Source organism: Emys orbicularis, chromosome 6, assembly GCF_028017835.1.
Source record: "Emys orbicularis isolate rEmyOrb1 chromosome 6, rEmyOrb1.hap1, whole genome shotgun sequence".
NCBI classification, from domain to species: Eukaryota; Metazoa; Chordata; order Testudines; family Emydidae; genus Emys; species Emys orbicularis.
The window spans coordinates 31,097,271-31,115,845 of record NC_088688.1 but is presented as its reverse complement, the minus strand read 5'-3'; the positions used below and the strand labels follow the sequence as shown (position 1 = coordinate 31,115,845).

At 38.6% G+C, this 18,575-nt stretch overlaps 1 protein-coding gene across 1 annotated transcript in view; it reads left to right on the top strand.

Annotated features, from left to right (window-relative positions):
• HCN1 (hyperpolarization activated cyclic nucleotide gated potassium channel 1) overlaps positions 1–18,575 on the top strand; it is a 291,636-nt gene that overhangs the window by 190,160 nt on the left and 82,901 nt on the right. Inside the window, exon 4 of the mRNA XM_065406546.1 lies at positions 4,177–4,395. Within this exon, the coding sequence (XP_065262618.1) occupies positions 4,177–4,395 (219 nt within the window). The remainder of the gene's footprint in view (positions 1–4,176; positions 4,396–18,575) is intronic.

Below are 18,575 nucleotides of genomic sequence, written 5' to 3'. Positions count from 1 at the left end.
AATGGGCTCCCAATTTCCCTTTATCAAACCCCTCCTAACATATGTCTTTTCACAAAGTCCACAGATGCTACAGTGGTCATTCCTGAAAACATTCCGTTGATTAGATAGCAAGCTCTTTGAGGTAAGGACTATGTCTACCTCAGTTTATACATCACTTAGCACAATATAGCCCTAGTCCTGATCAGGGACCTGGGTGCTACTGCAATATTAAGGGGAGGGGAGGGGAGGGAAACAAAATCAGAGATTTTGGATACAACAATTTAATTTCCCCCTAGTAGTTCAAAACAAATATGTCTGGTCCACAGTGAGTAAAGCATGCCCTTGCAAACTCACCTGCACCTTCCTTTGATACCTGCAGCTAGAATAATCTGGGGGGGGGGGGGAGAGTGGAATCAGAATGTGGGAAAACCCCACTGCCATCTGTGAAATAACCTGCTTGCTGCAAGATTTCTAAATCAGTTTATATCTGAATGCAAGGGAAGGCTGACTGACAATAAGTAAGGCCACAATTTAGTCACAGAGGTGACGGCAGTCATGGATTCCGTGACTTTACTGGACCTCTGTGACTTCTAGGGCTTCAGGAGGAGGAGGCGGGACTGTGCGCCCCTGCCCTGCTGGGACTGGCTGGAACCAGGACCCTGCAGCCCCTAGCCCCACGGCTTCTTCTGGGGGCTGCGGCTGGGGCTGTGCACCCCTGCCCGGCGGTTGCACCCGGGGCCATGCGCCTCCTTGCGGCTTCCCAGGGCCGTGTGTCCGCCCCTTGCTGCAGTTGGGACTTTGTGGGGGCTGCAGTCGGGGCCGCGCACCCCTCTTCTGTAGATGGGCCTGCTCTGGAGTGGGGGCTGTGTGCCCCCTGTGGCTGCGCTCTCCACTGCGGCTGCTGCACCATGGTGGGGGGCTCAGCCTATCAGTCCCTCCCCCCATGGGACTCCATTCCTCCCCCCCAACCTAGCCCTGCTCCCTACCCCCTCCCCCCAGTTATTTTTAGTAAAGTAATGGACAGGTCACGGGCTCCGTGAATTTTTGTTTATTGCCTGTGACCTCTTCCTGACTTTTACTAAAAATAACCGTGATAAAATCTTAGCCTTAATGATAAGCTGTGCCTGAGGCAAGGACTGCAACGTGGGAGTAGAATTGATTTGTCTGATGACAACAGAATCTTCTAGTAATAACCTCTTCAGATTCCACTAAAACAGAAACTCTTATTCCATTGAGCAACATAGTTTAGCTTTCCTTTTTTGTCCCCTAAATGTGTCCTATAACCTTTCTGTGAAATTATGCTTATGAGCTGAGAAGTTAACATATTATAAAATAGTTATTTATAACAGGCTTATGTGGAGTTATGAGGGAAAGGATAACATCCTTCGATCAGAGGAAACAAGTGTACTCTCGATGTATAAGACCCTTAAACATCAAGAGTGCAGTGTGCTGAATGTGCTCTGTGGGATAACAGCTCTAAATTAATGCTTATACTCCCAAAACTAATTGCAAATGATCAGTGATCACTGCTTTTACACATCTGAGGATTTCCTAGTGTCATCAAGCTAGATTATGCAATCAATCCTTGGATAAACAGCTTTGGTATTTCTCACAGTTACTGTCTTTAATAGTTTATTCCAAATTAATGTCATTCCATTTAAAACAGTTTAAACCGATTACTGCTAATCTGGAACCAGTGATCAACTCACTGTCAAATAAGAAATTAAATGCCCTTTTTTACCTATCGGTTGGAAAGTCTGGATAGAGGGTTTTTTCCCCACAGCAAGAACAGAATATGGGTCATTTAGGGAAATATTTTAAATGGCAACAATTATATTAAAGGAAAGCTGAATGTGTAAACAAAACGTGGTTAGCTACATAATATGGACTTTGGATAATTCAGCAGTATTAGTTCAGAATGCATCACATAAAATTGCCTTATGGAGTTGGTGGGGAAATGCTGCATGCAGAGAATTCTATACTCTGGTAACAGAGGAATGATGCACTCTGCACTTTTGTCTATAGCAAAGACCAGCACTTTGGTGTCCGGTTGTGGAAAATTCCAACCTGTGACACTGACAAATCTAAGGCCGATGCTGACAAACCCTAGGCTTAAACAACATGTATTGAAAATACTGAGATCATCTTTATTCTTATTTCTGTAGATTAAACTTGGTATTAGTGTGATGTATTTAACTTGAAAAAGATGAAAACAGCACATTTTATTTTAAGTGTATGCTATATTTGGGGACAGATCAATGAACAAAGAAAGCAGTTTCTTGAATTCTATTGAGACTCCACCTTCCCTTCCAAAAATAGTATTGAATCAGCATATCTCTTACTCACTCTCTCATACACACACCAGAATTTTCCAGATCACTTTTTAGGAATTAATTGATTATTAAGTAAAAAAATAATGGGGTTAGTGGATGAGTGCAACAAAATCTGAGTTTACGTATTTAAGTCACTGCTAAAGACCCAGTTCGGCCGGGCTGACTCCAGTGAATGTAGTTGACCTGTGTGTGTATGTGTGTTACACCTCCCCAAATTTCTCTGAGAGAAAAACAATTTGTTTGCTTATGTTGTGCTGTGCAATGGCCTTTGCTGAGTAACCACTGAATCTTGTTGATTTCATCATTGTTTTTCCTCCCACACACCCTCATTGTGTCATGTCTGAAATTATATTGGAAGCTGTCTGTGGCAGAGATAATTTTTTCTCGTCTGTACTGTGAGGTTCATAGCACGATTTGTTAATAAGAGCAACAGATGGTTAACTGGTTTAAAGCAGTATTAGTTGTATTCCGCTGGCAAAGAAAATAGGAAAAATCCAAAATGAGTCCCATGGCTTCTTTGTCAGCTTTACAATGTCTGGTCTTGTTTAGACATAGCTCCTTTGAGCCTATACAAGGCTAAAGCAGCACTTTGCAAACACCTATACAGTTTTAAAAGCTTGTGAATGAGCTGTAGGTACTTTCTAATCTCAGAGGGAATCCAAAATGATAGATACATGTCATATGTGCAGATCTCATGAATCTAACCCAGTCTAAAGTTGTTTCTGTATCTGTGGCTGTGAAAGATGTTTAGTCATTAGTGAAGATTATATGTAGATAGATTCTTTATGAATTGTGATGTTTTTGATGTATATTAGGAATATCACAGACAGAAAAATAAGTAGAAAAACACATCATTCACCCATGAGAATCAAAGGTGTTCTTAGGAAGTGAAATAGCTAATAGCTGAAAATGATGTAGCAGTTTGTTAAAATTGCCATAAGCCAGTGTTGATGCATTGTATATTTATTAAATGCTGATGTATTGTAAATGACATTTATCTATTTAAACTTGTTAAAACAAAATGCATGGCTCCTGTAATAACTGTGAGTGAGGACATCTATAGCGTATTATATTGAAACCTCATTGCAGGCAGAACACAGGATAAAAAGGCAGTGTGGGAACCAAATAACTCTTAGAGGTGGACACAGTGTGGGATACCTTTCATTTGTAGAGAGGTTTAATTACACTTCTTCAAATGGAGCCTGAAAGGTCTATATAGTTGAGGTTTTTACCTGCAGAAATGGTGGGTTCACAGGTGGGGAGCAGAACCTCTTTTCAACAGACAGAATTTTGCCTAAAATTTTAGAAAATAAAATTCCAAATGAAAGTGGTAATACACTAAAACAAAACAAAAAAAACCCGCAAGAAGCTTTGTGTATTTTCTATACTATCACATTCACAGATGGCAACAATATAAACAATAAGTTAGGGAAAGAAAGAAAGAAAGAAAGAAAGAAAGAAAGAAAGACCTACATTGCTTCTTTCTGTCTTACTGGACATGAAACCAAAATATTGTGTGTGTGTGTTCTTGGAAGGTCTGGATGCTCAGCTCTTTTTAAACTCCCTGCACTGGACTTTAAAATAAAATTGACTTTTATCCTTAGCTTAATTAGGTTAACATACAAGTGTGAGAAAAAATATTTGTTTTTAAAATAGTCCACTTATTTTCTGTCACTGTGCTAAGTAATATCTGACAGTCTTCCCAATGCTTTATGTAACAGAATATCTTTTTCCTATACACAGAGGATACATTACCAGGATGTTCCTTCAAAACCAATGATCTATAATGTTCCTGTTACATAGGTCAAAAATACTTTGTCCTCCACCTTCTCGCTGGCTGTGTCACTTTTCTCTTTTCTTGCAGAATGATTCCTGGGGAAAGCAGTATTCGTATGCACTCTTCAAAGCCATGAGCCACATGCTTTGTATTGGTTATGGAGCCCGGGCCCCTGTCAGCATGTCCGATCTCTGGATTACCATGTTGAGTATGATTGTGGGGGCTACATGTTATGCCATGTTTGTTGGTCATGCCACGGCCCTAATTCAGTCTTTGGATTCCTCACGACGACAATATCAAGAGAAGGTAATTACTTTAAAATGAATCTTCCATTTCAAGAATGATTACCAAGTTGTGTTCAATGTGAAATAAGTCACAAATCCATATGCTGTAGCCTACTAGAGTTGAATACTGCAGTTAACTTTACTGAACATGCAGAAATATAAGACTGGACCAAATTCATTCCTGGTGCAACTCCATGGTAGTCAATGCATATGCAGATCTGTGTGCCCGTGCCCTGGGTGAGAATTTGGATATGAGTGAACAATATTTTCTGATTTTTAATTTATTGTTTAGTGTAATAAGTATTGCATCAGTTCTTGTCCTTGAAGACAATGGGAGCTTTTTTCTGACCACTAGTTGAACATGGGAAATTATGTTGTTGCAGTGGCCAGCAGTGGCTTTCTTCAGCTTCTAAAATATTCAGAAGCTGATGCTGTTTTTCCCAGACACCAACACCCTACCAGGATGTTCCATCCCTACCAGGATGTTCCAGAGACTTCTAGGCTGACAAGATTAATGAGCTTTATCTAGAGATAACTCTGAAAACCCTTCAGAGGGTCAGATCCTGCAGTCCTTATTCACATTAAATTAATAATATTTATTACTTTACAATAGCATCTACAATGTGCTGGGTGCTTTCCAAATATTAAGGAAGGTATGCCCCAAGGAGCTCCCAGTCTAAAGATGGGAAGGTAGACAGAATTTAGGGGAAAGGGACCAACAGATTTTTTTTTTGTTTGGTTTGGTTTCAAGTAATACAATTAGATCCACTGTTGGCAGCATGGTAGAAATGGATCTTTAAAAGGGACTTAAATGTGGATGGGGTAGTGGGCCTTTTGGACAAGCGTGAGAAGGTGATAATAGGCATAGGTGTTGTTAATGAAGACACAGAGGTAAATGAGGGAGAAGTATCAAATGGATAGATGAGGGTGGGAATGCTGGCAGAGCAGAGGGAATGTGAAACATTGCAAGGGAGAGTAAGGAGGTGCACAGTTTATAGTGTTTTGGAGGTAGTGACAAGAAGCTCAAATTTCATGAGATAACACCTTGGGAGCCAAATTGAAGAAGGGAGTGATATGATCAAATTGACTAGCAAAGAGGAGTATTTTGTATGGGTGCGATAGGGTGGCAAGAGAGAAGGATATTGCGGTAGTCCAAGCTGAATATAATGAGGCCCTGAACAAGAAATTTGGCCGAGATTATGGAAAGTAAAGGATGAATCTTGCTAGGGTTACCAGATGTCCCGATTTTATAGGGACAGTCCCAATTTTTGGGTCTTTTTTTATATAGGCTCCTATTTGTGTGGGGCAGAGATGATGATTTCAGGAAACATGCCACTTGGAACAGCTTTCTGTTATAAGTAGTAAAAATACCTGCATTCAGTTGGATTCTACAGGAATATCTATTCATTATTATTTCATCCAGAGCAGTGGAACCAACATAGGAAAAAAGGTGCAAAAATCATGTCAACACCAACCTAATCCAGATCTGAAACTAAGCACAACCTCCCTTCTCATCACTCATTTCTAATTTAATCTCACATTCTTCAAAAATGCCCTTAATTTAACCCCATTAGATGCAATTAATTTAACCCCATTAGGTGCAATATCTCTCCTCTTTTGGATACCGTAGAGCCAACAAGTCCATGATGCTGCATATATCAATATGAAGATACTAATATATAAATCCAAGAAATCTAATAAAGCCACTATGCATATCAGTTTTCTCAAAATATCTTGAACTCAAAGTGCAATAACTACAACAAAATCTCATTCAGCATAAAGCCACGTCTGCCACATTTATATTACATAATCCTAATTTGGCTGCAGATTTGATTTACTTTTTCTCAAGTTACTGGTAATGGGAATATAAGACTACTTTTAACATTCAGAAACTTTAGCAATCTTTAGCTGACAAAATGCAACAGCAAAAACTGGTCTGTGAAACATCCATTTATCCAATTTGCAGGCTAAAGGAACAATCCTTATCAGAGGTATACACAATACTGTAACTGAATATGACCATGCTTTACTTAATCTTTCATTAGAATCCATTTCAAAATGTATGATAAATTAACAGACTAAGCTGATGAACAAAACAGAATCAAAAAATATTTCTAAGCTAAAGAAATAGAGGGTGCTACCTAGAACCTGATATCAAGCCCAGTTAAGACACTGGAAAGTCTCCTTTTGATTTCGATGGGCTTTGGATCTAGTCCATTGCAACAGCACTCAAGGAACAAATAGATTAGCCTGACAGATGTTCTTTCCGTAAAGAAGAAATATGCATTTACAATGTTGGATTGCCAGATAGAATATATGAGAATTTTCAGTATGATTTTTTTAATGAACACTTGTCAATTTGCAGAATATTAAAATTGTGTTTCCTATTGCTAGCCAGGTATAAATTTTAGAATATGTTGGCTTTTTCTATTGTAGGTGTAATTCCATTTTGTTAACTTCATATTAAATTGTCAAAATCTGAAAACTTCTGTAGTTTACGGTAAGGAAACATCCATTTGTTTATTAAGAGTTATTTAGAAACATGAATTGACCACTTTACAGAGATTAGGAATGTGCAACAGCTTCCATTTGAGAAGACATTAATAAGACTGGGACTTTTCAGCTTGGAAAAGAGACGATTAAGGGGGGATATGATAGAGGGCTATAAAATCATGACTGGTGTGGAGAAAGTAAATAAAGAAGTTTTATTTACTCCTTCTCATAACACAAGAACTAGGGGTCACCAAATGAAATTAATAGGCAGCAGATTTAAAATGAACAAAAGGAAGTATTTCTTCACACAACGCACAGTCAACCTGTGGAACTCTTTGCCAGAGGATGTTGTGAAGGCGAAGACTATAACAGGGTTTAAAAAAAAGAACTTGATAAGTTCATGGAGGATAGATCCCTCAATGGCTCTTAGCCAGGGTGGGCAGAGATACAAAGCCATTCTCTGACGTGTCCCTAGCCTCTGTTTGCCAGAAGTTAGGAATGGGCGACAGGGGATGGATCACTTGATGATTACCTCTTCTGTTCATTTCCTCTGAAGTACCTGGCATTGGCCACTGTCGGAAGACAGGATATTGACTAAATGGAGCATTGGTCTGACCCAGTATGGCCATTCTTATGTTCTTATGTACAGAAAAAATCATTGTAATCATCAGAGAGTGTAGAAACATTACAATCTTTGTTGAAATCAAAAATGGTTAAGCCGTAATTAAAAGGCGTTCTACAGGTGCCACCATTAATACCTTACAATATCTTAAGATGATGTAAAATAACAAGGTTTCAGCTCTTTTTAAGAACTGAAAAAGATTGCAAATGTTCTCAACTGCAGCAAAGAAAGAAAATGGAAATTTTCTCCATCCATTTCTGTGTTCAAGAAATTACTTACATATAGGGTTGAATGAAAATTCAATTTAATACCTTTTTGCCATTATGTCTAAACTTGAGCTGTGTAGTGCTATCTGATTTTGACTACATGGATGTTAATTTAGAAGCCAAACATTGCTTACAAAGACTGTGATTAGCATTTTTTAAATGCATTATTAATGTTTTCATAATATTGTTTTAATTTAAACAATACCCTAGGGCCTCAATATTTCACACAACTTAAACTACACTACATATACCATTTAAACATATTAACTAGCATTCAGAAATAATTTGATTTATGACATGCGGAAGTCAAGAAAAATATAGGTGAAAAATGATGGATTCTCTTTTCCAGTGTTGGTAGATTCCTTTTTCTTTAACACTGCTATTCACCTGTACAAAATACATTATTTTGAATTTTGGTGCCCATGCCAATAAAACTCTGGGAACCTTAAAAAAGAAGTACTAAAAACATATTTATCATGAACAGGGCAACATGCTCAAATATATTTTAAAATGGGATCAAATACTCAGTATCTCAGTCACGATGTATCATGCAAAAGAATCCTCTTAATGGGAACACATTGATGGACAGCCTCCTGATGAAACTGCTGTCCCAATTAAAAGGAGGACATTCAAAACAAAACAGGCTAAAGTACTCAAAATGAAATAAAATAATGGATTAAATAAAAGTAAATTCGACATTTTATTTACTCTATTTCATCTTTATTACTTCTTGTATACTCCATTGGGCAACTTCTGTATTAAAACACCAGAGCTTTGAACGTTACCCCTACTTAACACCTGGTTAAACACCACTGGTGATCCTTTGACACTGGTGAATGTTCCATTAAGTGGAATTTTTGCTAAGGCACAGTAATTTTTGTAACTGTTGTAACTATTTTGGTTAGGGGTGTGATTTTTACTGATATAGTTATGCCAGTACAACCACTAGAGTGAACAGTTATCCTGGCATAGAGGTGTTTTGTACTGATATAGCTTATTCCCATTCTTTGTGTATTAAATGCTCATTAGCCTGCATGGATTTTATTTCCTGCTTAGCTACGTGGCAGTGAAATATTTGATGCTGAAAACAATTTGTCAAAAATCCCACGAGTGATCACCTGATCATTACAGTAAATACAGATGTAGTCAATGCTATCTGTTGTCTCATACCTTCAATAACTAATTTAATTATGACTTCTGTGCCAAAAAAATTAAACTCAAACTCACTACTTAACCCTTAAAAAAGAATGGTAATTGTGGAATGTTGACTTCTGCTTCACTAGCTTTGCTTTGTTTTTGGTATGTGAAGATTATTTTTCAATTTCATGTTCTTACTTGGATCATCATATGATTTACTCTTTAGAAGACGAGACTAGAAATCTTGATTTCTGCATTTTTTGCAGCTTAATACCAACTCACTATGTCGTCTTTTATGAGCATCAGTTGATGGTTTGCATGTAACCTTCCTGCATTTAATTAATCTTTGTAAAATGCTCTAAAATCCTTAATACAAAGGTGCAATATGAGTTTAAAGTATTATTTCAAAAGGTGATAGCTGTAACATTTACACACTGTTCTAGAAGGAAAAAATTAATGGCTGGCATTCAAAGGAAGGACCTTTTCAGATATTCTATTTCAAAAGGCATACTGGTGTTCTATAAGTCTATATTTCTGATTGATTTGTAGGTTCTTTTATTAGTGGGTATTCTGTAAATATTTTCAGTGCACAATTAGGACCAAATAATCTCCTTGATCCATCGTGAACTCAAAACTCTGACATATCAATTAATGTTTAATGACAACTGTGGGACTACAGGCATGGATGTCGTCAACTACATAACTCTTCAACAGTAAAGTCTTGTTTTGAAAAAGGGTACGTGCAGATTTGATCCGTAAATGTGCCATCCATCACAAAAAGTGTGCTATGGCACATTCACGATGAGAAAAAGTTTTGAATATTGTGGGAGGTATGTGAATGTACTGGGCCTTAAAGTCACTCAGGCTTGCTCATTTTTTCATTCTATCAGTTCTGCATACATGATTTCCATTCATTATAATTGTAATGTGTATTGGGTTTTTTTTGTTTTGTTTTTGTTGATTGGGGGGGGGGGGGCAAGGTGTATATAGCATGTATTTTGACCCTGGGTCTTTTCTGAGAAAGACCAGAATTTGAAACGGGAAAAGGCATTAAATATGTCTGTGGTATATTAGGGAAATAATTGTTGTTCTCAAAAATGTTTTAAAATCACAGAGGTTATTCACCTTAATTTTAAACATCAAAGATATAAAATAATGGGCATTTGTTTCTTTGCAAATGTACATCAATTGTACTCACTGTCTAGAACAGAATTCTTATAGTCTTGTAAAAGGGAATATAAATCAATTAGAATATTCTTATTAGAATATTCACTTGTGTTTTTTTTTCTCTTGTCATAATACTCCATTTTTGTGCTTTAGATTCGCTTTTGTTGTAGCCTGTCTTAGGGGTTTCTGATTATTTTTACCTTGTACCTTTAAACAAATACCAGTTTCTTCAGATAACATGTACTGTGCAGCCAAGTGCTATCCACCCTGCTGTATCCTACCTGAGTGAAACTGTAACAGACTTCACTGCTTCTATAATGACAGATGGGACAGTCCTTGATCTATTGCTCCGTCATGGGTAATTTACCTTTAAAATGATCTGCTGGCTTCCAATATAGATAAGGTTTCTAGCAGTTTTCCATATAAAAATGTGGAGCAAGCTCATTACAATTGCAGCCATGTTCATAATTATATTAAATTAGCTCTGAAAGCATCAAGTTATACTGGGCTCAGATTTTACAAACAACCTGCTTTCTTTGTTTCTCTCTGTGTGTTATCTCATGCAGTAATGATTTTCCCAAATGAGGAAGGTACATATAACTTCTTGTTTCTAAAAGTATGTCTTAGAATATGGTAGAAATTGCCTTTTAATGGAAGACAAGTATATGATTCAGGCCAGATGGAGATAGCTGCCAGTAATTATCCCAGTTGTACCAGTGGTCCTGATTGTGTCATCTGTGTAGAAGGAAACAAGCCTCAATATTTTTCTAATACTATATTATGGCTGACAAAATATTTCTCACTGTGCACATTCTAGGATTCTCTCAATTTTCCTCTGACCTCTGGTTTCCTGAGGTTTGAGTAATTAAGGGCACATGCATCTCTGCCTTCAGAACATAATAATTTGTATAACCAAGACATGTAGTATAGATCCATAAAGAGTATGGAGTATACCGGAAATGAATGAAAGTGTGACCTTCCCTTTGCAATACAGAGCTTTATGCGACACTTTGTGCACTGGCTCCTAGCTGTGGAAATCTATTCTAATTTATTTATTCATGTAAAAATAGACTGTCTGTGCTAAATTTAAAGTGCAGTACTTTTAGCTGTATTTTTACATGCTGTTCAATATACATACCTTTTTATAATAAATTTCCTTTCATTTCAGATACAGAAAAAAAGTTTTAAAACTCTTTCTGTGCACATTGTAACTATTCTAAAACCATAATGAAAGCATACCATTAGATAAGAAATGCATTAAAGCTAAGCATTATCAATATGATTCTAGAAAAATATAACTTCCACATATTTATCTATATAACCTGCTATTTTTAGACCTCCTGCCCCTCATACATTATCGTTTTACATTACAGGCAGAGCTGGCCAAAAAATAGGGATTTTTTTTCCAGTTCAGATGTTAACAAAAACAAAAACAAAAAAAAAAAAGAAATAATTTTTGTATACATTTTTCATGAAAAAAGCTGACTTTTCATTTTAAAACGATGGCTGAAAACTGTTTGTTTGTTTGTTTGTTTTCAGTGAAAACTCTTTTTTTTTCTTGGGGAAAAAAAAGTTTTTCACAAAACACTATATCGTTGAAAACCCAATTTTTCCTGACCAGACTGGGCCAAAGAGAGGGATCCAGATGATGTCACCACTTCCACTGGCCCTGACTAAATCCTGAACACCATCCGGGATGTGAGACTTTGTTGTTCTCTCTACCTTTTATGTGTCCTTTTCTTTCCCTACCTTATTTTTTCTCTTTCCTGTCCCTCCCCCATTGTCTTCGGTTTAATAAGAGTCTGTCTTAGCCAGCCAAGACTGGAGCGGAGCGGAACGATTCCATAGTTGGGACCCTTCTTCCAGATGATACCATGGTATCCTCTCACACTGAGGATACCTCTCTGGAGGAGGGAACTCCAGCATTAGGAAGAGACAGGGAATAGTAGGTAAGAGAAGGTAATATAGTAATGGGGGATTCAATCATTAGAAACAGAGATAGCTGGGTTTGTCATGACTGGGAGAACTCCATGGTGACTTGCCTGCTGGGTGTGAAGGTTGCAGATCTCTCGAGACATCTAGACAGACTTATGTGTGGTGGTGGCGAGGAGCTGGTTGTCGTGGTACATGTAGATACCAATGACATAAGTAGTCCTAATTGATTGAAGTCACATGATATCTGTGTTTGCAAACATGTATTTGCACATATAAATATGTTTTTTGCAAGTTAATATGCACAATTGTCGGCATTGTTTCAGGGGACTCTTGGAACATTGTGACTGAATGAACAGCTAATGAATAGTCTGAATATCTCTATTGGCTGCAAGTGCCTTTTTTTAATCTAGTAAAGAACTTGCTTTTCTTAGAATTTATTTTAGTATAACATACAATATGAGAGAAGAAAACCAACATAGAAAGTTTAGCATGTTTTGAACTCTTTAGAGTATTTCCTCTTTGTTTTTAATTAAGGATAACAGACATGGACTTTTTATTTTATTAATAGACTTGTTTTTACCTATTTTTAAAGAAATCATTCTGCTCATCTCACTGAGATCTTTCATTCAGTTTTGAGGCTTTCCCCAGTTACTTCCCCCTCCCCGACACCATTACAGATATATATCAACATTCCCCCCCCCCCATTCCATACTTTGGTTGAAGACAAAAAAAAGTCAAATATTGGATAGAACATTCATTTATTAGTGTCTTTAAAACATGTAGCTTTTGAGTGAACCCAGACACACTGGATAAACCAATACTTCTGTTAAAGTGGTCAGCAGTGAAATAATTGAGAGTGTTGACATTTAATGGTCATAATTAGTTTCAGGGTTAAAACCCCATAGAGATAAAGGGGGCAATTCCCAACTCTTAAAGCTCTCTTTTCAGTCTCTTGGGAGACTCAGAAAAAAAACAGCTCTGCATTGGTTAATGCACTTAAATATTTCTTTGCCATCAGAAGTGTTAGAATTTTTCTTAATTGAAGTTATAATTCAGCCCAAAACACTGGGAATACAAAAAAAAAATGCAAATCTGTGAGAGATTGCAGATACAATGCAGTGTACGTTTCCAGTGGCCTTTCCCATTACCACTGCTCTAGATCAAACCAAGCTCAGATATGACTATACATGCTGCAATCGTATTGCATTTTAGAAATACGCTAACAGTGGGGGTTCCAGTATTAGGAGACAGTTAATGATACAAATGTGGAGCACAAGAGGATCCATCCCTAGCCTTTGTATGTAGATCTGAGCAAAAAAAATAAATGTTCAAAACTCATTTTTGGGTTTTGGGGGGGAGAAGCAAAAATACAGAAAAATACCATAATTCAGCAACATTGAAATGTTTAGAAAATTCATATTGGTTTTGCCAAATTGTTTTGGTCAGGGAAATAAAGAATTCTGAAAGAGTTAAGACAATACATTTTGATATTTTTTGGTTCAAAATGACTTTGTTTCAAAACTTCATTTAATTTTATTTGGACAGTTATTTATTAAAAAATCAAAAACATTAAAAAAATTTAGCCCACTAACATCATCAAAAATTGCTTTATTCATTTGGACATCAATTTAAAAACTCAGGGCACTCCTGCAGCTTCCCCTCCTTATGCTGCTACTCTATTTAGCACACTGGACATTTTCACAGAAAAATGTAATGTATAATCGCCTAGAGATCAAGGTATGACGTGCAATGTGGAGATCAGTGACTGTGAAACAAGGGGGGTCCTGATTAGTTCCTTATGTATTATGTGCCTTAAACATTATAATATATGATAACTCCTTTGGTTTCCTGAAGAGGTGTATGATGTGTCTTTCCATCAGCTCTTTATCACTGATGGAAATGAAATGATTTTTTTAGCCTAAAAGCAATCATCTGTTGGCAATATCTGTTGTTCACTGATTACCCCCGAAGGAGTTCTCTTGCTTCCAAGAATGCTTTCCTGCTGTCATTTTACTTACAGGCAATAATCAAACATTTCCTCTCAATTGCCACAAAATACACAACCTCTCGTTATTGTTCTTTTCAATTACAGTGATTGAGAAATTAATTAAGTTATAGTGAATTTCCTGAATTCATGTTCTCTGCCAATTCCCATACAAATCAGCCTTTTACCTAAAAAATAAAGACTCAGTACTGCTCCCAGTGAAAACAATGGCAAAACTCTCATTGACTTAAATGGGACAAGGATCAAGGTCTCAAGAAATTAAAGGTCAAATTATCCCTCTTCCATGCTGCCACAGATGAAGCCACCTCAAATCTCAGCTGCACAGTATGCCGTGAGCATAGACTTTACACAAAGAAAGGAACTCTACAGTGGAATGAAACTGCATTGGTTCTGCTACCAGTCTGGGTCCTATGCACCTATGAGTAGAGAGAGGTAGGATTTGAGCCTAAAGTGAAGTTAGTAAGTGTCTAGTTAATTTGTTCAATTTCTTTTCTTTTTCGTGTGTGTGTGTCTCCATTAAATTTTCATGCACCTGTGAAAAAATCCCTAGACTGAACGAAGATTGAAGTAGTAGTGTGAGATCTCCCCACACCAATGTGCCTGCCAAGCAGAGTGGGGACCATTTGGGTAAAAGCAATCAGTTTAGTCTTCATGCCCACTCAATCCCTCTTTTGGCTCCTAGCAAGGGTGCCAGTTAGTGCCAGCTGTAATGCTTGTGATAGGGACACCTGTCTACCAGGAACACAACTGAGATCACCAGGTCACTTGACATAGGCTTCTGAACAAATGGTGACAAATGTCAATCACCACTTCTGCACTCAGTTTGTTTTCTGGAAATGTCTATTACCTCTGTCTGTTAAAAGCAGTGATTGACTATAGCATAGTTTCTGTAACACAGAGACATTCCACAGAAACTAAAATCAGCACCTGGTATCATGCCTTTAGCAAAACTTGCATACTAAATTAGCATCTTGCTCAGCTCCAGTTATCATAGAATCATAGAAGATTAGGGTTGGAAGAGACCTCAGGAGGTCATCTAGTCCAACCCCCTGCTCAAAGCAGGACTAACCGCAACAAAATCATCCCAGCCCAGGCTTTGTCAAGCCAGGCCTTAAAAACCTCTAAGGATGGAGATTACACCACCTCCCTAGGTTATCTCAAGAAGCAATGTGAAAGTAATACGCTAATATATATATATATATATATATTTATATATATGTGAATGCAGATTAAAATTAAATTACTTTCTATCTACTGTTAAATACTTATTTTAAAAAGAAAAATTAATGGCTTATAGGACCATATTCAATGAAAAAATATGGCTGAGTCCTGAAAAACTGAGCTGACATTAGGGGTAAATCCTGCTCTCCCCTTTAGGGACACAGAAGTTCCTGCCTGCAAAGAGTTGGTGGCATAGAAGGAAACAGGATTTGAACTGAATACACAATCTGAGAGTAAAAGATTTTGTTTTACATAACACCATATGCTTTTAATAACCAGAAGTCCTATCCTGCACTAATTAGTCAGGCAAGACTCCCTTTGTTGATGAAAAGTGCCCTTCATCAGTGAACATTTTCTTTGGTATTTCACTGCATTTATAGTTCACTGTAGGGATCTGCACTGGGAGGCCTAGCACAAATATAGCTATTCCAGTGAGGTAGACAAAGTATCAAGACACACGTACAATTACTAAATTGACTGTGTGGTTGACAATGATTGCAGAGAGGTGACAGAAATTGTGGAGACCTATACCAACCAAGCAGTTGACAGATATATTAAGTAGAGCTGTGTGCAGTATGAAATGGAGAGAATGCACTTAACGAGACCCAACAGTTCCACAATCCTGGCAATCAGTCAAATTAGAGAGACAAGGATAGCGAGGCATCCCCACCCCCTTTGTAAATAGCAGTGCACATGTATATACAAATGCACACAGGGTCTGTTTCTTCTCTCACTTACAGCCATGTAAGAGAGTGACTCTTTTAAAGACACTGGGATAGCATGGAATAAAACTAGTGAAAATGAGAGGAGAAGCTGGTCCTTTGAGTGGATGTGACAATAGAAAATATTGTCTATATATTCTTTTTCTCTCCTTCCTGCCCATTAGGATGCAAATACCCTAGATTTAAAAATACCAGTATGGTTAAAATGCTTTCATGTGGAAACAGAAAAAGAAACACTTAAAATGTCCTAAAATTCTCTGGGTCTCCTGTGCCTGCCTGTCTTTTTCTCAAATGCTGCTTCATCCTCTCTCTGAGAATCAAGTCCCATTGATTTGTACAGGCACTACCTTTATTTACATAAATTAGATTATCAACTCAGGAAACAGGAACAGTATATAGCAGGGGTCAGCAACCTTTCAGAAGTGGTGTGCCGAGTCTTCATTTATTCACTCTGATTTAAGGTTTCGTGTGCCAGTAATACATTTTAACGTTTTAAGAAGGTCTCTTTCTATAAGTCTATAATATATAACTAAACTATTGTTGTATGTAAAGTAAATAAGGTTTTTAAAATGTTTAAGAAGCTTCATTTAAAATTAAATTAAAATGCAGAGCCCCTCGGACCGGTGGCCAGGACCGGGCAGTGTGAGTGCCACTGAAAATCAGCTCATGTGCCGCCTTCGGCACACGTACCATAGGTTGCCTACCCCTGGTATTTACTATCATAGAAAAAGAAATCAGCAAGGGACCTTGAGAGGTCATCTAGTCCTTTGACCTTGCACTGATGCAGGACCATCCCTAATAGGTGTTTGTCTAACCCATTCTTAAAAAATTACACAACTTCCCTTGGTGACCTGTTTCAGTATTTAACAATCCTTACAGTTAGAAAGTTTTTCTTAATGTGTAACCTAAATCTCCGTTGCTGCAGATTAAGCCAATTACTTATTGTCCTACATTCAGTGGACATGGAAAACAATTGACAACTGTCCCCTTTTATAAACCACACCTTAACATATTTTAAGACTGTTAGGTCCCCCCCACCTCAGTCTTTTTTTCCCCCACAAGACTGAACATGTCAAGTTTTTTTTTACCTCTCCTGAGAGGTCAGGTTTTTGAAAACTTTTATCACTTTTGTAGCACTCCTCTGGACTCTGTCCAGTCTGTCCACATCTTTCTTACAGTGAAGCACCCAGAATTGGACACAGTTCTCCAGCTGAGATCTCAACAGTGCCAAGTAGAGAAGAACAATTACCTCTTGTTAATATTACCTACTGCTTAGCCAGTTATTCCTAATTTTGCATTTGTGCATTTGATTTTTTCTTCCTAAGTGTAGTACTTTGCCCTTGCTTTTATTAAATTTCCTCTTGTTGATTTCGTACTTGTTATCCAACTTCTAAAAGTTGTTTTGAATCCTTATTCTGTCCTCCAAAGTGCTTGCAATCCCTCCCAGCTTCATTTCATCTGCAGATTTTATAAACATACTCTCCACTCTATTATCCAGGTCATCAATAAAAATATTGAATAGTACCAGGCCCAGGACAGACACCTGCAAGATCCCGCTAAATATGCCCTCCCTTTTTGACAATGAATCATTGATATCTACTATTTAACTAAGCTTTTTCAACCAGTCGTGCACCACATTAAAGTAATTTCATCTAGACCACATTTTTCTAGTTTGTTTATAAGAATGTCATGTGGGACTGTTTCAAAAGCCTTACAAAAATCAAGTTATATCATGTTTGTAGCTACACACACGCATCCACTAGACCAGTAGCCCTGTCAAAGAAGGAAATTAGGTTGGTTTCACATGATTTGTTCTTGACAAATCCATGTTGGCTATTCCTTATCACCCTATTATCCTCTGGGCGCTTACAAATTGACTGTTTAATAATTTGTTCCAGTATCTGTCCAGGAATTGAAGTTAGGCTGACTGGTCTATACAGGGCCGGCTCTAACTTTTTTGCCACCCCAAGCAGCAAAAAAAAGCACTGCCCCGCCGTAACACCCCCCCCCCCCCCCAGCGCCACCGCGCTGCCGAACACCCCCTGCCCCCCGCCAAGCGCCGCGCTGCTGAACCCCCCTGCGCGGAGCCCCGCCGAACACCCCCCGCTGAACACTGCACTGCCGAACACCCCCGTCCCCTGCGGAGCGCCGCGCCACCGAGCGCCGCCAAACACCTCCGCCCCCCGCGGAGCACCGCGCTGCCGAAACCCCTGCCAAGCGCCGCCAAACACCCCCCGCGAAGCGCCGCGCTGCTGAACACCCCCCGCGGAGCGCCACGGTGCTGAACACCCCCCCCCCCGCGCGGAGCTCCACCGAACCACCCCCCGCCGAGCGCCGCGCTGCCAAACCCCTCCCCGCGAAGCGCCGCGCCGCCGGAACCCCCCGCCGAGTGCCGCGCTGCCGGAACCCTCCCACCGCCGAACGCCGCGCCGCCCCCCCGCCCCCCCAAGATTGGCCGCCCCTTACCAGGTGCCGCCCCAAGCACGTGCTTGGTTGGCTGGTGCCTGGAGCCGGCCCTGGGTCTATAATTCATCAGGTCCTGTATGTTACCCTTTCTAAAGACAGGTATTATGTTTACCATTTCCAGTTTTCTGGGACCTCAACTGTCCACAATGAATTATTGAAAATAAGTAA